The 19,834-nt window shown below is 56.6% G+C and overlaps 1 protein-coding gene across 1 annotated transcript; it reads left to right on the forward strand.

Annotated features, from left to right (window-relative positions):
- Positions 1-234: 234 nt before the first annotated feature.
- Positions 235-9,491, forward strand: ST6GALNAC2 (ST6 N-acetylgalactosaminide alpha-2,6-sialyltransferase 2; the record flags this gene model as incomplete). The annotated part of the gene is made up of 10 exons (XM_082008174.1): positions 235-359; positions 5,619-5,711; positions 5,825-5,882; positions 6,542-6,716; positions 7,481-7,646; positions 7,731-7,869; positions 8,037-8,140; positions 8,302-8,385; positions 8,997-9,096; positions 9,324-9,491. 10 exons carry the CDS (start codon positions 235-237, stop codon positions 9,489-9,491), a joined length of 1,212 nt encoding a protein of 403 aa, XP_081864300.1.
- Between the last annotated feature and the right edge of the window lie 10,343 nt (positions 9,492-19,834).

Here is a 19,834-nt window from a genome sequence, read left to right on the forward strand (position 1 = left end):
ATACCCTCCCTCCCACCGCTTCGGAGGAATATCCCAGCCTGCTCCAAGGTGCAGCTGGGCACCCAGGGCAGGACGGAGCGGTGTCTGTACCCACCGGGTTGGGAGAGAAGAGGGGCTGTGAAGTTTGCAGAGCACCTTGCAGGCAGCGGCGGGACGACGGTGCGCCCAGTGCAGGCAGCGCTGGCTGCCACGCTCCCGCTTGCCTGCGCTACTCCAGCGGTCGAAGTGCCTGGGATGGGATCCCCGCACTGGAAACGGCTCTGCCTTTTGCTCCTGGCGGCTTTAACATCCTCCCTGCTCCTCTACGGCCGCTACTGCGCTACGGTGGAGTCGCCCGCCAGCCAGAGGATCATAGCCAGGTAAGTGGGGACGGGGAGGGAGGGTGGGAGGCGGGGATGTGTAAATCCAGCATGAGGTACCACGCGCTGGGATGAGGAGGGGGAACTGGGGTGCCGGTGTGGGCCCCTTAGTGCAGGTTGTCCCAGCTGTGCCCCCGATTGTTGCTGGTTTGAGAAATGGGCTTGCGGCAGGCTCTGACACGCCCCCCCCCCCTCCCCCGCGAGGCGTCCTGGGCACCGGGTCCTGCTCACGACTGCCAGCCGAGCCCAGGGTGCCCAGGGTGGGACCCTGGGGGGCTGCAGGGATCCCCGCGTGGGTTCAGCCCATCACAGTGCAAAGAAACCGTTGCTGGGTCCAGGGATGGCTGAGGGTGCTCAGCCCCCGGCAGGATGAGCCCCCTTCAGCAGCTGGCCAGACCCTCTGCAAGCCCCGTGTGTCCCCGCTGCGCTGATTTAGGATCGGAGCCGGCTGATTGTCCCGGGGCGAGGTTTGGTCCCCGTGGAGCTGCACTGCTCCCCCCACTGCAGGGGCAGGGCACGGCTGCCCGCAGCCCCCTCGGATCCTTGGGGCTGCCCGTCCCCCGCTCGCAAACTCCCAGGGGCTACAGCATTTCCCAAACTCCAGCGATTTGCATCTCCCCCTTTGCGGCCACGCCTGCCTCCCCTGCATCCCGCAACTTCCCCGAGCCCCTTCCTGAGTCTCCCCGGTGCCAGGCAGGCGAGGGGGCTGGGGTCCCCCAGGGAGCCCTGGGGAGCACGGCTGAGCAGGCAGGGCGTGAGGGAGCCTGCACAGCACTTGGTCTGCAGGACCAGCCGCCCTCTCCCCTCCTGCAAGCATCAGGTAATGTGCTGGGAGAGTGCTATGGGTGTCCCGCACCGCCATGCTGGGTGCTCTTGGGTGCTGTCGGTGTGACAGAGCCCAGTTGCGGCTGGAGTGTGGAGCAATTCCCCGCAAACAGCTTGATGTCCACGAGCGGGGAAACTGAGGCCCACGAGGGCAGCAGGATGTGCCCAAGGACCACACTGGAGCTGGGAGTGGAAACGAGCCACGTGCTGGCACAGAGTCTGTGGCCTGTCCCGGGAGCAGGATGCGGAGGAGACCCACGGGGTGGGAGCCAGGAGCGGGGTCCCCCACCATGTGGCAGGCTGCAGGTACCTCAGCCACTGCCCACCCCTGCTGGGACCTGCCCCAGCCCCGGGTCCCCCCACCGCAGAGCCGGCCCAGGCTCCTGCCCCGCAACTGATGGGACCGAGGGTCAGCTCGTGCAGCCCCAGAGAGGAGGAGACCCCCAGGGCGAGGTGAGGGAGAGCTGGCCTGCGCTCCAAAGCTCTGCTGGACTTCTCCTCTTGGCTTTAATCCAACCGCTAAAGCTAGACCCAAACCAGAGTGAGTCCTGTTTGCTCCGATTCCCTGTGTTTACAACACGCCACCCCGTGATCGCTGCTTGTCCAGCCTGAACCGCGCACCCGGAGGAGTCGGCGCTGAGTCCGGAGGTGACACACTGTCACAGAGCGCACGCTTGCCGCTCTGCACGCCGTCGGGGCAGAAAGGGAGGGCGAGCGGTGCTCAGGTGTCGGTGCAGGCGGCCACGTTTCGGTGGGGAGCTTTGCGTGCGCCGCGTCTCCATGCAGACTTAAGGGGGGACGAAGGAGGTCAGGGGGAAGCTGATCCCCTGAGTGATGCTGGCTGCTGCCAGCACCAGATCACCCAAGGGCCAGATACCCACGGCAATGCCGAGTCCTCCTCTGGTTCAGCGCAGAGCTGGCGGCAGCGGTGAGGCCCCTCCGGAGACAGGAGAAATGCCCCCGTCCCCACAGAGCCAGCCGCCCTGCAGTCAGCAGGGCTGCAGGGAGCTGCATCCCTGGAATTCCCAGGGCTCAGGTGGGCACAGCTCCATCCCACTCCCTGCCCCGCCATCTCTCCAAAACCCTGCCGATGAGCTGCTGGGACCACTTGTGGCTTTATTATTAGGGCAGACAGGATGAGCACGAAGCTCTGCCCAGCCTCACCATGCCGTTCTGGCTCTGCGCCGGGGAAAGATGGGTTCTGGAGGTCGTCTCTTCACGATGGGATGGAGCAAACGCCTTCCGAGAGAGGTTTCGCGTTGCTGCTTCAGCTGCCTCAAATGGCTCTGCTGGGCCCTGGGAGAGTTTGCTGAAGATAAGGCCGGAGTGTGTGCTCACAATACACACACAGTGTTATCTTCCGGAAACAGGAGTGGCTGTGGACCAGAGACATCATATTTGTGAATGCCACGGTGGTGAGAGAACGCACCCAGGCTTGGCTGGCTCCGTGGCCAGGGCCCGGGCAGCCATGGGCCACTCCTTCCCCAGAGCCCCATTGTGCATTGGCTGGTCCCGAGGAGGGTTGTCATCTCCTGAGTCAACCAAGCATCACGAGGTGCTTCACCACATCCTGGCGGGTGACATCAAAGCGTTTGGCTCCCTGACGCGCCGCTGAGCTGCCATCTGGCAGGGGGGCCCGGACGCCCCACACCCTCCCCGGCAGGTTTTGGGCAGCGGCCACAGCCAGGACGGCTGCCACGATGCTGGGGAGCTGGCTCCAGCACCCACAGCTGGGATGCGAGTGCAGGGAGGTGCCGATATGGGGATTGAGTTTATCGGGTCAGCACAAGTCCTGGAAGAAGCGATGAGCAAGTGCCACACACCGTGTCTGGCCACGGCTGGAGGTGGGTCCCAGCTCCCGTCAAACATCAGCAGGAGCCAAGCTGCTGGGCTGCCTGCACCCGCCTCCCTGCAGCCTGTGGGGGCTGAGCCCCCCGCGCTGCCCCGGGCACTCTCGCAGCATCCCTGGCAGTTCAGAAAGTAGCACAGCACCCTCCCGCTGCCAGCACCGGGGTCTTTGCCTTCTCCAGCAGGCACTGGGCTGAGCCAGGGAAGGGTTTGTACCAAGAAAGAGGAGCAGGAGAGCCTGGAGGGCTGGGGAGGGGCTGGGTGGGCAGAGATGTGCAGCTGGGGCTTGTGAGCCTGAGCAGGGAAGGGCTGGGGAGGCTGTTTGTGTGTGGCTCCTGGGCAGCACGAGCTTGGGCTTGGTGTGTGAGGGTAATGGGGCTTGGGGTTTGGTGGTGGGTTGCACCTCTGCAGCCAGAAAAAGGGTGGGTGGCCGGCCAAAGCAGGGGCTTTGGGTGCAGAGGGGTGCCCTGCTCCAGGGAGCTTGGTGCTTTGCAGGAGCCGGTTCTGGCTCTGGAGCAGGGAAGATTCTTCAGTCCCGGGTCCATCGTTCAGCTGCTGGTCGTGTTGAGAAGCTCCTACTCAAGAGGCATGTGGTCCAGGGATCTCCTGCATCGTGAGATGGAGGAAGCAAGCAGGGCTGGGGCAGCTCGCTGAGGGTGAGCTCCCTGGGGGTCCCGTGGTGGTTCGTTGCAGCTAAGCTGACGCGGCACACAGAGCTCTCCTTGTAGCTGCTGCAAGACTCTTGCATGGGTGAGCTCTGCTCTGACCGGTGTGTGCTGCCTGGACCTGGCAGAGGTGGGCTGAAAGAGCAGCCTCCAGTGTAACCACGAGGTCTCGTACAGCCTTTGGATGGCCTTTCCCAGCCGGTGCCTCGCTGTGCCGGGACCCTGCCAGGGCAGCTCCGCTCCCGGCCGCAAGCCGGGGGAACAGGCAAGTTTGGTCAGGCTGGGTTTATGTAGATGCTTGCAGTGATAACACCAGAAAGGCCCTGCAGAAAGCTGCAGCTCCAGCATCTCCCTGGGACGGCTCAGTCCCACCTTGGTGGACCCTCCTGGGGCTTTGCCCTCCCTCCTGTCCACTGGCTCGAGTGCTCCTGGGATGAGCCTCAGGGACCGGCTGGTGACTAAAGGGGAGGTGGGGGCAGTGCCGTGTGCGACCCCTCTCCCGGCTCTGGGGCCAGCCCCGGTGTCAGCACTGCTGTACTTAGCAGGATGGCTCTTGGCACATGTTTGGGGGGCAGGACATGGCCACAGGGCAGGGCTAACCCGAGGACCTTGCCCCCAGGCTGGAGCGTGTGTGTTTGAACTGCGAGGGCTCTGCTGGGCAGCAGCTCTTGCCGGGGAACTGGCTTTTTACGGGACACCAAGGCAAGACGCACTGGCTTGATTTAAAAAGGTGCCCTGCTCCGCTGGCGGTGCTCAGACCCTGCACAGGGGGGATGACTTCACCCTCCCCATCCCCTGCCTGGAGCCGGCAATGCTGCGACGCTGCAAGGGGGGAGCGGGGACCACAGCCCGCTTGGCCCTGACCCCCCATCCACACCTGGGGAGATGCTGCAGCCCCCGGTGCCAGCACCGGGCTGTCCCCCCGTGTCATGCCATACCCCCCGAGTGGCATGGAGCCGGTTTGGGTGGCACATGGGTCTGGATCCGCTGCCGGGCAGGGCTGTGGGCGCTGCTGGTCTCGACAGGGGCCGTGGCGGGGATGGAAACCCAATGCCTGCTGCGCCGGGCAGCGTCGCGCCGGCGGGGGCCGGGGGGGAGGCAGAGCTCCGCTCCCCACCTGCCTCTACCTGTCCCCGGCCCCCAGGCAGAGATCCCGTAACAAGGGGGCCCTTGTCTGCTCCACAATACCCCCCTTCTGGCCCGAGCACCTGCCGGCTGGGCTGGAGGCGGCGCCGGGGGGCTCTGAAGGGCCCTTCTGTGCGGGGATGAATGGGAGCCTGTTCCCCTCCGGTGGGCTCCCACCTCCTGCTCGCCAGGCTGCGACCCTGCCTGCCCCTGGTCCCAGCCCCGTGCTCCCCCGGGAGGCCGAGTCTGCCCTGCCTCGCCCCTGTGGGGCTCAGGGCACCCCGAGCTGCTCGGGGCAGAGGACCCTCTGCCCCGATCCCCGGCACTAATGGGGCATCGGGGCATGCCCCGGCTGGCGCCATGGAAGAGGGGGTCCCGTACACCCCGAGAGCCTTCAGATCCCAGCTGCCGATTGATTCTCCAGTGCAGCAACTCAGCGTGTCCTGCTGGCCTGCCTGGCTTGTCCCAGCCCCGTCCCCCTCCTCCTGCTTGAGCTTGGGAAGGTTGGGATGGCAGGAATTACTGGGGAGGTCTTGGTGGGGTCCCCCCAAGGCTGCTGGCTGGGCTGGGCAGAGTTTTTGGTACATTGGGGTCCCAGAGAGGAACCCACCAGGAGACGGCAGCTGCTTTCTGCATAAACCCAGTATTTTGCAAACCCACAGCTTGCAGAAACACGCACAGGCAGAGGTCGAGGGCGGCTGAGTGCAGGTGACGTGGTCCTGCCCTGTAGCTCTCAGGGGTGGAGGGGTGCCGGGACGCGCCGACTCCATCTCACCTCCCTGGCTTCTTCTCCCAGCCTGCTGCAGCCGGAGCCGCTGGTCCTGGCTCCACCAGGGACATCGCCCCAAGCTGGCGGCCGCAGATGGGCCCTTGAAGGTGGCTTAGAGAGGTAACGGGGAAGGTGTGCGCGGTGGCCCTGGCGCGAGCTGGGACCCCGCTGCAGGGCTCCCCAGTGCCCAAGGGATGGATCTTTAACTCTGCGATATGTTTTCTCCTTTCTAGCGGGAAGTCCTTCAAGCCTTCTGCCGAGCTGGAGGAGCCCAAGGCCAGCAGAAAGCAGGTAATCGTTAGCGCAGTACGGTTAGTGTCCCTTGTACCTTCTCCCTCCTGGGTTTTGTTGGTTCAAGGTCTGTGTGGGGAAGCTGACGAGGAGCAGCAGCATCTGGAAGGGGTTTGTGTGTGTGGGGCGGGGAGCAACCCCCTCCATCCATAGGTGTGGGTGTCCCCGAGCCTCCCTGGTACGATTGCAGCACCTCCCTGAGCAATTCCCCAGTTTGGAGGTTGGAGCCAGTGCCACCCACCCCCTCCAACCCTGTGACACCCGGGCCACCAGCCCGGGCTGGCGACTCATAAGGATGGACCCAGGCTCTGGGAGGGACCAGTTCTGGGTGCTGGGGCTGTTCTCCTGCAGCAAAGGCTTTTAGCGAGGTGCCCACACTAGAAGATGCTGAGACCCTGACAGGGCTCCTGCTCTTGGATGACTCTGTAAGCCCTGACCCTCCCAGCCCCGCTGAGCTCAGTACCAAAGGGTGTTTTGCAGCTGGGGAAACTGAGGCACGAGGCAGTGCCCTGCCTGAGTGACCCACCAGAACACATGATGGACAAGGAGCATTTCTGTCCCTGGGTTTGTCCTGTCTTTGATGCCTGATGAGGGTTGGAGATGTTGGATGGAAGGTAGATCCAGGCCAGAGACTGAACCGAGGTCTTCCTCCCCCCCAGCCCAGCACGTGCCTCCACTCAGTGATGGCCAGAGCAAAGGCAGACCCCAAGTTTGGGGATATCTTCCGTTTCGACACCCCCGTGCTGATGTGGGACCAGCACTTCACTCCGGAGACCTGGGACAGGCTGAAGACACGACACGTCCCCTACGGCTGGCAAGGCTTGTCCCACGCAGGTACAGACCCAGACGGCATGGGGGTGGCAGCAGATGGGGCAATGGGAGGGTGTGGGGCAGCTCAAGGGGCCTGGGGAGCCCAGCAGAAGGGACTGAAGACGTGGGGCAGGCAGAGAAGCCCTGGAGAGGAACTGGGGACCTTGACCTCTCCCCACTCTGCCTCCCAGGGCGCGGGGCAGAGGGGACGGCTTTGCAAACGCCGCTTGCTGCATCTTGTGACATTTTCCCCGAATAAAAGCTCCAGTGTGTGCATGATAATATTAACTGGGGCCGGAGGAGCTCGGACAACCCGCTCCATTGTTGTGGAAGGAGATTGTTTCCCTTCCTGCCCCAAGCCCACTCTCTGCTCTCCCCGGCAGCCGCCGGCTTCAGTGCCTGGGCTGGGAAGTGCTGGGGACGGCGGGGGGAGCCAACCGGTGGCAGCCGCAAGGAGACATTGTCAGGAGGGGACACGGCAGCGGCGTCCGCAGGGCTGGGGCTGGAGATGTGCGGCTGCGTCCCCGCGCCGCGCACGGCCTCAGGCAGCCGCTCTTTGGAGGGGGGCTGGCTGCAAGGAGGCCGACACCGAGCCTGGGAGAGGAGGGTCTGGCTGGTGTCCCCCCGTCCCGCTCGTAGACCCCTCTCCTGCATGAGCTTTCTTGTGTGCTGCTCCTGGATGTGATCTTGCACACGCTTGTCTGTGTGTGCTGTTGCACGCTTAAGTGCTCACGCGGGCTGACACACACCTTTTCCCTGCTGACTGGCCGCATGCTGCTCCATTCCAGCGGTGGGCAGCACCCTCCGGCTCCTCAACGCCTCCGCCAACAGGCACCTCTTCAACAGGGACGCTTTCCCCGGGGGCTGCGTCCGCTGCGCTGTGGTGGGCAACGGTGGCATCCTCAACGGCTCGCGGCAGGGCAAGGCGATCGACGCTCACGACCTGGTCTTCAGGTGGGGATGGGTCCTGGGCAGGATGGGGCCATGGGTGCTGGGGAGTGGCTGGCCCTGGACGCGTGTCCTGCCCTTCTCCTGCAGGCTCAATGGCGCTGTCATCAAAGGCTTCGAGGAGGACGTCGGGACCAAGATCTCCTTCTACGGCTTCACAGTGAACACCATGAAGAACTCCCTCATCGCCTACGAGGAGTACGGCTTCACCCAGATACCCCAGGCCAAGGTGAGAACCCGAGGGCTTGTTGGGGAGGTGACCCCAAATTGTCCCCTGAGGCTGGGCTTGCCCCCCAAACCTTCTCCCCATCTCGGGGGCCCTTGACCCTTGCCCCACTGGCATGGGCCGTGCCCCAAAGCCCCCCCCCAAGCACCGTGTCTGTGTCCCCGCTGCAGGACCTGAGGTATATCTTCATCCCCTCTGACATCCGTGACTACGTCATGCTGAAGTCGGCCATCCAGGGCAGCCCGGTCCCCGAGGGCTCGGACAAGGGGGACCAGTGAGTAGCCCCCTTAAGATCCCCCCAGCACCTTCGGTGACGCACCGGAGGGAGCACGACTTGCCTGCCCTCACCCTACATCTGTCCCTGGTGGGATAAACCCCAAGTAGCCCCAGGACTCCCGTGACGCGCATTCTGCCCTTCTCCTCACCCCGCCGTAGGCCGCAGAAGTATTTTGGACTGGAGGCATCTGCAGAGAAGTTCAAGCTGCTGCATCCCGATTTCTTGCAGTACCTGACAGCGAGGTGAGGATGACGAGGGCCGTGGCTGCTGTGCAGCTGCGCTCCGGGCTGGCCTCAGACCGCCTGCCTCCTCCCACTGCCCTCTCCAGTACAGACCAGTGGCTGCCCAGCATCGAAGCGCAGTCCCAGCCCTCCCCAGGCACTAGAACCACCTCGGTCCTGCTCTCTGCAGACAAGGCAGAGGCATCTCTCCCCTGCCATTCCCATTCACTGCAGCACGGCTCACATCCCCTCCTACAGCCTCCCTGTCCTCTCCTTCCTCCCATTTCCCCAAATAAATTGTATTTTGGACTAGCCTAACAGGAGCAGAGGTAGGGCCCCAAGGGATTGACTTTTTGTACCTTTCATGAAAGCAGGAGCCTGGGTTGGGGTGATTTCACACTGCAGGGAGGTGCCTTTCAGCAACCTGCAGTAAATGAGCTGAACCTTAATAGTAGCCATCAGAGAATCTACACAAGCCCTCTGTTTCACTCTGTGCTCCTACCTTACTGAGCACTGGCATCACCGAGTGCATGGTGGGGGCTGGACGGGCACTGGGTGCTGCGGGGTCTGGTGCCGGGGGCCGTGGCGCTGTGCCAGCAGTGAGCCCCGCCGACGTGCCGTGTCCGCGGCAGGTTCCTGCGGTCGGAGCTCTTGAACACGCAGTACGGCTCGCTCTACATGCCCAGCACCGGCGCCCTCATGCTCCTCACCGCGCTCCACACCTGCGACCAGGTAAGAGGCCATGGGGCCACCTTCCCCTGAGGACCAGGGGACCCCCCTTTGGCTGCTGGGGACCTGTGACTAGCTGCTGTAAGGCTCCTGCTGGGGACCAGCATGTCCTGGTGGCCATCCTACACGTGCCAGCCCCTGTCCCAGTGGGGTGGCGGTGGCGCATGGAGCACCTTAGGCTGAGCCCTAACCCCAACCTTTGTCCGTCTGTCCCACCTCCATCCCCGCAGGTCAGTGCCTACGGGTTCATCACGGCCAACTACGAGCAGTTCTCAGACCACTACTACGAGCTGGAGAAGAAGCCGCTGGTGTTTTATGCCAACCACGACATGATGCTGGAGGCGGCGCTGTGGAGGAGCCTGCACCGGGCAGGGATCATGACCCTCTACCAGCGGTGAGCCCTGGTGGCGGCCCATGGGGGCAAGTCCAAGGACTCCTGTGGCTCTTCTCCTCTTTCCCGAAGGCTACCTTCTCCATCCTGAGGGCTCTCCCCAGCTGGCCAGCCAGCCCAGGGAGCAGACCTGCCGCACCACAGCGGCAGTGGTGGAGGTAAGGGGCAAGCTGATGCTGGTATAGGGAAATGTTGCATTTCCTCGGGGATCTCCGGCAACTTGTTTTATAGCTCAGTGATTGAACGTGGCCTTTGGGGCACCAAGAAGCGTCATGGCGTGTGGCTGCAACCTCCCAGCCCCACGAAGACGGCTGGGAAGCACAGGAGGGGCAGAGTGATGCTGGAAGAGGATGCTGGAGATGTGTATGTGTGACAGCCTCTGGCTGGAAAAGGCCCTTCACCTTGCCATCACACTCCAGCTCAAATGCTCGTCACCACAGTGGGACCACAACAGGCATGATGAACCCTTGGGAGGTGCCGTGTTTGGGGAACACCTCTCTCCTGGACTGCATAAAGCCTGCACTCCAGCCAGCTCTGGGTTGATGTGTGCCACCTTCCAGAAGCATGTTTGCCTCCATGATCAGCAGGAAAGCCAGCGGCTTGGCTGCCCTCTCCCGTGACAGACACACAGTGTGCTCTGCCATTTTCCCCTTCTCTAGGACATGGTGGTCTCAGACAAGGAAGGGACTTAAAAGCCATCAGCTAGGAGTAGGGTTACTGTAGCTCAGCTGGGCCATCAGAAATGCATCTGGCCTTTGAGCATCCTGGAGAGCTGGCCTACAGCCCCCTGGAGTGTGGTACTGGGTTTGTTGGGGTTTTTTTTCTTGCACAGGGTCCATGTGGTGCCCTCTAAGTCCTTTGAGAAGGAAGCCCCATGCCAGGTGGGTTAGGGAATGTGCTAGCTCATTGGGTGAGTCTAAGCAATCATCACTCTTTTAGTTATTTTTCCTCCCCAAAAAACCCAAGGGAGGTGAAGGTCTTGAATGCTTCAGCCACCCCATGTAAGCTGGCACTCAGGAAGACCCACTAGGGAGGCTACTCCAGCTGGTGGTGGCCAGAGGGTTGGTATTGCACAGCAGTAGCCATGGTGTAATCAGAGACTTTCCCACTTTGTGTAATTACATAAATGTTGAATGATTTTCTTTTATGCCTGTTTCTGTTCTTTTGATGAACTGGGTGGGGGTGAGACCCCCCACCTTCTGGGGCAGAGGAGCTGTAGCATGTAGTAGAGCGAGCCTTCGACTGGGGAACAGCCCCAGAGGCAGGGATGGGAGCGGGGTTAAACGGTGGCATCCTGGGCTGGCAGAGAGGCCAGGTGCCCGGCGCCGCACGGGATCCCTGGCAGCAGCTCTGAGCACAGCCTTTTTCCACTTGGGACGCTATTTGCTGTACGTCAGCTGGGCAGGAGCGATCTACTGCAGAGATGGCAAGAGACAGCCTGGCCCTGAGCCAGCGAACTTCAAAACCCCCTCAAGCTCACGGCAGGCTGCTTTCAGCCAGTTCAAATGAGCATTACAGATTAGTCTCTAAGCCTGTTTCAGATGTAATCTCTAGCTTGGAGCCCATCTTGTGTTCCCAGGTCTCAAATTAACCTTTGTTTGCCTCGGAGGCACCTTACAATGGTACCAAGGCAGCCTGTTAGGCCCGTTTTTTATTCACAAGCACTCCACAAAACCTCTTTCATGACAAGAATGAGCCTGATCCTCACGTCACCTGACCGAGACCGCACCACAACCTCCTCAAACCAGCTCTGGCCAAGTCTCAGCACAGCCCGTGCAGGTGACTTCAAACATGGCAATCAGCAGCACCATGACATACATGGCAAAAAGAACTGGTTTTAAAAATGAATGCTGTCACGGTGCAGCATCCTGCCAGGAATCCCATCCAGCTCATGGGCAGAGCCATTTGCAGGCATTGGGAACTACTACGCACGCCCTCCTTCCCCATTTCCAAAAGGGAGGTTTTCTAGCCAAGGCTGTAGCTTGGCCCTGGAATTACAACACACTCCGTTTTACAGGCTTACCAGACAAGGAACCCAATGGCTGTACTACAGCCTCTCACTTCTCCCTCCTCTCTGCACTTCCAAGCAGACCGCAAACCATTTCTGTCACCAGTCCTAGCTTAGCCGTAAGTACTTTTTTCACACCGCTACCATGAATTGCATTTCTTCAACTTTCAGCATCTGCAGGCAATCAAAGTCTTTAGGTACGAGGGAGGAGCAAGTTTTGCTATGACAGGTAACTGCCTGAATTTCAAAAAGTATTTTAACCCAAAATCCTTTCTACCTGCTCAAAACCATTTCTGTTCAAGTAGATAACCTTTACAAAAAGACCTTCAACTCTCAATATTTTCAACAGTTTATTTTATTCTGGAACAGAAAACAGCAGGGAACCGCTCCTCCAGTCAGCTGTAGATTAGGTCCTAGTGGAAAAAAGTGTCAGAGCAGAAGCAATTGTCAGCTGAAAAGTTCTTACTGATTTGCACTATTTAATCAAGAGTACAGGTCTTGGGAGAAGACTCTCGTGTTCTAAAAACTTGCTACTCCCAAAGCAAATGGAACCAGCACCCAAATCCCTCTTTGGCTTTATTGGGAACTTACCTGTGATGCGGTTGCAGCAACCACCGAGCAGCGAGGAGCCTGCAATTACGCACCAGTGGCCATTTTACACTGTTTTGAATGACACATCAGTGGCCATTTGCGAGACTCACTCTGGAACAATCTTCCTTCTGTTGCTTCTAGAGTTGGGAGACACCACAAAGCAATGCTGTAACAGCTTTCCTAAACAAGTTTGTTCTGAAACAATTCCTGCACCTATTCTCAAAGCACTGCGTAGCTTTTACTTTTCCTATTTATCACCAGGCTGCCTCTTCACTTCCCCCCCCCATCCCGATTCCTTGGAAGCCAGCCAGTGACTGGTCCTACTTGGAATGCAGCTGTATTGACAGAGCAACCATCTGACTACTGGTTTGTAGTATTGTTCCCTCCCCTTTTGCATACCAAGCTTTATAAATTCCACAGTCAAGTTTGCCAGTTCAGCCTGTCAATGAATGTTACTGATCTTCTGCAAACAAATACAAATTTTGTTAAATAAAGCATGAAATTATTTAGCATAACGCAGCTGTCAGCTACCTGGAGAAAAAGTGCTGTTACAGTGTGTGTATTCAGTGACTGACTGTACATCAGGCGAGATAAAAATGCATTTCTTATCTGCCCTTTCAACCCGCCACCATGTGTCACTGTTTGGATAAGCAACTTACTGAAAAAAAACTCTTCACAGATCTAAACTGTGCTATGACAACAGCGGGCAGTGCTTATCATCCCTGTGCTGAGCCTTGCTGTGTCTGGGCTCCGCAGAGCTGGCTGCTGAACAGCTTGTGTGTAGGTGACAGTGCTTGTGCTGCAGCTGCACATCGCAAGGGGAAGAGGAAAGGAGACAGACACTGCTTTTGCCCTACTGGGGCCACTCGTGTCACCCGAGTCTTTTGCAAGGGGTAGGGGAAATACTTAAGCCTCAGTGGACAGTTGTTTCTCCCTCACAGCTGAGTTGTCAGACAGGGATAACAGCACATCACAGGCTCAGTTTCTCTGCTGCCCTTGGCTATATAAACTCCTCAAGTTCTACAAAATTACACATGGCAAAGACACCCAGACGCTGACATGCTGATGACCAGCACTTTTCCTGGTAAGCATTCAAAGACTAGGTATTCTGCTCAGCAGATGCATCATGCTGCCTACAGATCTGACATATAATTGATATACTGAAAATGAGCAGCATACATTACTGAAGCATTTTCTTACCAGCTTGAAGCCCAACTTAGCAGATGCCCTCTTGCCAAAGCTGTCTTTCGGCAACAGTACAACTCCAGGATTCTGCAGGATGATTTCCTCCTAAATACAAGTTGCATTGAACACTGTTAGCAACAGTATTTTGAATGAAGTTTGTTCTCCACTCATTTCTTCTCCAACCCTTCTGAAAAAAACAGCACTGGCTCACAGAGCAAGAATTAAAGACAGGAAGTTTTCCATTCAGAGGCAGGCAATTTTCATCTCTCAAACACCACAGCAGAAACCTGTCCCTCAGAGACAAAGGAGCACATTTGCCAGTGAGTTGTCTCACTCAGAGACAAGAAACTTTGGGAGGTGGATGTTATTTAAATTCTTGCTTAGAAAAAAAGAAACACCAAAACACCGGGTCTAAGACTTTGGTGGTTTAGACCCTTTTTTGCTGTTTGAAGCAGACATCCTCCTCCTCATCATACAGAAACATCTTAATCCAACTCCCCCACCTTGCACACAAGAATAATCCACCCATCTGGGATGTAAATTGTGTATGGGTTTATCTTGAGAAATGCATTCAAGCATACCTAAGACAGACACATCCTTTCTGGGGAAGGTTCTTCAGGGTGTGTCCTTTCTAAGACAACCCTTTGCTGTACATGAACTGCACCTCCCCACACCCAGAAACCTGATGCAAGTTTGAAACCATCCCAGTGCACCTCCAGGTAGGCACACAGACCAATTACTCTTTCACTAGGTCTATTTCTGTGACAAATACAGTTATGAGATGAGCTGTGTCAAGTGTCTCTGTAATGGGCTGTCATCCAATCCCTCCTACTTTTAATCCCTTCCACTCTTGCTCATCTTTGACCATGCTGACAAGCAGGTGCTCTACTGGGCACCAACAACAATTCCCATTCATTCTGTGCTGCCTTTCAACTTGTGCTCCATGGTAGCAAAGGGTTGCACACTCAGGTGGCAGCTGCAACAAAGCTACAGCCTTGATTGGCTTAATTACATTAATCAAGCCCCTGAGTTTTTCTATCTCCTCCCAGTAGCCTCAGGGACACAGAAGGATATCATCTGATAAAGCAGAAACAAGTCCTGCTTCCATAGCCCATGCAACAGGAGAAAACTACACTATGACAAGAGCTGTTTCTCACCATTGTGCAGATTTACTGTCAGTCCAGTGAGGGAATCAGCTTCCCAGGCAGGTGAGTGTTTTTACCCTTGCTCCATGCCATGCCCTGTCCTGAAATAGAGGAATGGGACAGAGTTAATTCATGTAACAAACTATTCTTTTACCTTTGTGTCTTTAATGCTGAGCCTCAGAGTCATGCTTCCACATAGGAAAGATTAATTTCAGACAGGGATAACATTTATCATCACTAGCTCAGCTTGCAGAGTGGACAAACCTGTTCCAAGTCATCCCAAAAACTCAAGCCTGTTCTCAAATTCGTGATTAAGGTGCTCCTCACCCGGGCAGCAGCGACAGCTGGTGGGCACGACTCTCTCCACTGACCCCACTCTTGCGTGGGTACTCGGCCAAGTGTGACGGGTAATGCTGAGCCCGCTAATCCTCGCTGCTGGAGAGTGCTCAAAGACAAGCCCCGATACTGTACTGACGGCAACGCTCAGGCTGAGCTATACCGGATGCCGTATTAAATACTCTCCCACAGGCGCTGCTGGGGAAGAATCAGTACAAGCGTTGCCGAAATCTGCGAACCGAGCATGGCCCGGGACAGGCCGTGCTGCCAGGAGCAACCCCGTACGGAGAGCGACGGAGCCCCGTCCAGGCACCGAGCAGGAGCCGCGGGGCCCAGGGCAGGCCGGCCTTGTCTCCTACCACCCACCATAGCGGGGTGGGGGGACACCATTACGTCCCCACAGGCAGCCATCGAGGCCTCGCCGCACCCCTATAGGCAGTCTCGGCGGCGCGCAAGAGTGCCCCTCTCTCCCTTTCGCTGTCCCCGCGCCCCTGGGGGCCGCCGTGCCCGCGGATGGCCGCCGATGGCGGCTCGCTCGACTCACCACCCGCGGCACTGCCGCCATCCCTGCCGGCCGCGAGTGCGGAGAAGGGGGGGGGGGGGATGCTGGCCCGTTAAGCCTCGCGGGAGGCGCGGGGTCTCATGGGAAGTGTAGTCCCGTTCCTCCGCGGCCTCCATCGCTGCCCCGCCCCGCCCCGCCGCCCTCCGTACGGCCGGGGGGCACCGCCCGATGCCCCGTGCCCTCGGGGCTGGTCCCCGGGGGCGTGGGCCCGGGGAGTGACAGTGGGTCTCGGGGGGTCAGGGCTCTTCTGACAGGAGCCGTGAGCAGGGCTGGCTCCTTCGCTCCATCCTGCGTCTGCCGGGTGGAGGTGCCGAATACGAGAAAGGCAAAGAAATAAGCCTGTGTAATTTCTCCAAGGGCTCAGCAGCCGACGCAGCCGTGGAGGTGGATGGGGCAGCCTCAGCGATACGCGCGCACGAGCCCCGAGCTGGGCCTGGGCGCCATACACGGAGCTTTTGCACCATCATGCTGCTCATTAATTGCATTTATTCATTCTTCATGTGCCCTGTTTACTAGGGAGACGCGCATGATTGTACTTAGCACGCTAAATGCTTCAAAAGGCTGAACAAGCATTAGCTCATGTAGGAAGGGGCACACTTCAAAACGGCTAATTAGCTGGAGATTGGGGATTAGTCAGAGATCAGTTAGTAAATGTACGTGCCGTGCTTTGAATATGTGATGCTCCCAGTATGTACTATGATTGTCCTTCGCTGTTAAAAACTGCCATGAAATCTCTTAAGAACCTGTTCAGCTTATGAACAATGACAAAGTGTAAACAGAAATGTGGGGGAAGGATGAGAATGGTTAATATCCACTTTCTTGCCCCAAAGCTTTATCCACCCTTACGGTGAAAAGCTCCAGTGACTGGAAACAGAAAGCAGACAAACCTGAGTCTGAAAGCGGAGAAGTCTGAGTACAGATGAAAGCCCCGTGTTTAACCAGCGTCACCCCTGAAATGGCTGAGGGAAGTGGGGGATTCATAGTCCCTTGGGGCGTTTGGGTCGAAGATGTGCTCATGCGAAGTTGCCCAGCTCCCCACAGCAACAGCAAGAGTAAGCGTCCTTCGTTGGTGGTGTATAGCATGGCCAACTCATCTGTTGCCTGACCTGGCCGCCTGGACTGCCGAGTCTGTGAAAACATCACCTCGTGTTATCCTAAAGAGCGGAATCCCATCAGCTGGAGGGAAGCGCTGCCGAGGAGCCTGGTGTCTCTCTGCTCCTGGATTCCCTCCCGTGGCACGGAGATGGCTCCGTGCTGCTGCCCATGCCGGCTGGCCCTCTGCTCTGGGAGGCCCCTCTCTGGGCAAGGCAGTCAAGTTCCCAGGGAAAGGCAGCGTGACTTCATGTTTATTTTTAGTGCCTGGATCCTCCTGGCCTTATTCCTATTTTAGAACCTGATAGTTTTTTGTTGGTTTTTTTTTTTTTTTCACATAGAGCATAGATTTAACCTGAGTCCTTTGCTCTCCAGAATGGCCCATGTTGTTTCTTAAAAGTCTCTCTTAAAAAGCCAACAAGCAAGAGGCACTTTCTAATATATTTTTTTACAGTGATGCCAATGCGCTGTTAAAAATAAGCTGCTTCCAACATAAGTGGCTGACTATGGGGTCTTCCCCAGCCCCCTGCGTGCTCTCTTAGCTGCAAAAGCCTTGCAGGCTGCCCTGGCAGGATGAAGCAGCCCACAGCGAGTCCCACGCTCTGGCATGAGGACATGAGAGACCTTCAGCCCTTTTCAGTCCCTTCCAGCCCCGCAGGAGCCTGTTGCACAGGGGGTTGCCCTGGTGGAAGGCGGACGATGATACAGAACGGCAGTCATTAACGCAGCCTTCGTTGCAGCGACCTTTGCTCTGTGAAGATGTGGCTGGCAATCTGCCCAATTAATTTTAGCTTTCCGAATAAGCAAATACATAAAACCCCACAACTAGAATGAGCCCTTTAGGTCCCCAAGGACATAAGATTTTAAAAATAAAACAACTAAAATCCCCCCCCTTGTGCAGAGTTCAGATCCTGGAAGGAGAGAAGATGTAGACTCAGATGTGCTGAGGGCTTTGCCATCATCTTGATTTTTTGGGTGGAAGCTGCTCAGACCATCAGGTAACTGTCTGCTTGTGACCATAAATGGATGAGCTCTGCAAGGTACCAAGTAATGAACTGACTCAACAATTAAAAGCTCAGGAGAATAGCATGAGCTAAGTGGGCAGTAGATTGTCTGTAATTATTCACGGTTACAATGCACAGATAATGTTTCCAAGCATATTTTAGACGTAGAACAGAGGCTCTGAATGAGAGAGATGGTCGTCCCCTCACCCATGCCCAGGCTCTCTCAAATCTCTGCGACTTCGAACCAAGTTTTCTCAGCTCTTCCCTTTAGAGGGCGTCCATGTCACACACATCTTCGACGTGCCACTGTCGCCAGGGAGTTGCAGTACAAGGCCAAGCCTCCCAGAGGTCAGCAGAACATGGTGGCTCTTCCGAAGAGTCGGAACCTTCCTAGGGATGCAAAGGGAGTTACCATCTGGTTTGAACGGTTCTGGTTGAACACATTCTCCTTCCTCAGGCAGTTGCAATGCTTCTCCCAAAGGCAATTTGCATGTAATTTTGATAGATTTCCTGTGGCCAATCTCCTTCAGTTACAGTATTTTCTTGCTCCAGTTTTTTAAAGGACTTCTGTTGGTGTTGAGCAAGGAAATTTATTGAAAGGGCATGGAGGTCTTCTACGTGTGAATGTTTTGGGGCTGCTCTCAACTTCCCGACAGAGCATCTGGAGAGGATTACTTCTTCCAGGAAATCGTATGCCACATTAAGACCCCATCTTTCTGCTTTCTCAAGGCATTTCAGTATCTGTCCTGCAAAGCCACAGCATTACCCTCTACAAAGAAGTCTGAGCTCTGACCTAGGGTGTTTGGTTATCCCCAGAGCAGATAACAGGAGAATGGGCAGAATATGTGACAGAGAAGGGAAAGGTGGAAAGACAAACAGAAATCAATGATAGAACCTCTTCAACTTCAGCTGGGCTTTGAATCCATGCTTAAATTGAAGGACAGGGTCTCCTCCCAATTACCCACCCATTTCCCCTCTTGATTGCCTGTAAGTCCCTCCAGCGAGAAACTCTCCACGCTTACTGACAGCAATTTGATTTCCCCCTCTGCCTGTCCTGGTCCCACCCTGCAGAGAGGGTTCCACAAAGCCTGGAGAAATGAAGCATCTGTTCATTCAGAGATGCCCCGCTGTGGTTATCATCTTCGACACGTGGCTGGGGGAAGCAACCAGGGTATCTGAACACATTAAAAAGCAAGTGCCCCATCGCTAACTCTGTCTGGCAGGCATCAGCCCCGTGCATGGCTTGGGCGTATGAAGCACGAGGAGATGCCGAGGTGCAGGGAGTAGCTGGCTTGGTGCTTGTCTCTGTCACATATGCTGTGTGCACAGCAGTGCGCAAAGGACAGACCCCTGGGGTACGGCTGGAGATTGCTTGCTGGTATTTCAGGTGCCAGACTTCAGAGAGAAAAGATCTGTAGCATTAAAAAAAGCCTGCCATGAGGTCCCAAATCCTGGTGTTTGCTGCTTCAAATCAGTCCCAAGCAATATGAGAAAGGCCCTTTGGAGCTCGGTAGCAGACAGAAGCAACGTCTTCCCACACAGGACAAGGCACGCTGCAGACAATATGTCCTTCCCTTCTCCCAGCAGCAAAGCTCTTAAGCTTCCATTTAATGTGAAATACATGCTTAAACCCATTCTTCCTCAGCATGTTCTGTGTGCTTACATAGAATTTTAGCAGGGTCAGAAATGCTCTACTGTAACTGGGGCCTATCCATTTGTACACTGAATAACGAGAGCTTTATCTTTACAGACTATCTGAGCAATGAAGGGATGGCCTTTCTAGGAGCATGGTGGTATCTGCAGGTGGAGAATGGAAAAGGTTCCCCTTTCTCCTCCCAATGGTGCTGAACAGCAGAAGAAATGGCAACTTCAGCCACTCGGCACTGGACCAGCACTGTTTTCCTCCCAGCTTCCCTCAACTGTTCCTCCCACTTCTTCCCCCTTTCCTCGAACTGAGTTTTGGGCACAGTGCAACAAAACCAAACAAAACAAATCAAGTGCTGTCTGCAAGTGTGACAGGGAATGGAGACAAGGTGATTGACTGACTTGGTCGTTTCACGTCTGACGTCCCAGCTAGGCAAAGTGACCATCTTGTCAAAGCTAGACAGATTGCACTCACAGCTTCGTTCCTTGGAGGAGCCGATCAGAACAGAGAGCACACAACAAATTGTTCCGATTGCAGTACATGCATGGAGAAATCCTGGGGACAGACATATGCACTTGTTGAACAATAGCGGTAGGAATCCAGCTTCTTCGTGGATGAATATGTTTAATTAAAATATATGTCCTCAGAGCATACCCAGAGATGGAAGATGTATACAGCTACACAAATGCACTCAAAGATGATAGGAAAAACTTACATGGTTTTTATATATATATATACTTTATAGTGTATGCTTATATATATTATATATATTTCTATACTTT

This window comes from Phaethon aethereus, assembly GCF_964289735.1.
Source record: "Phaethon aethereus genome assembly, chromosome: 18".
NCBI classification, from domain to species: Eukaryota; Metazoa; Chordata; class Aves; order Phaethontiformes; family Phaethontidae; genus Phaethon; species Phaethon aethereus.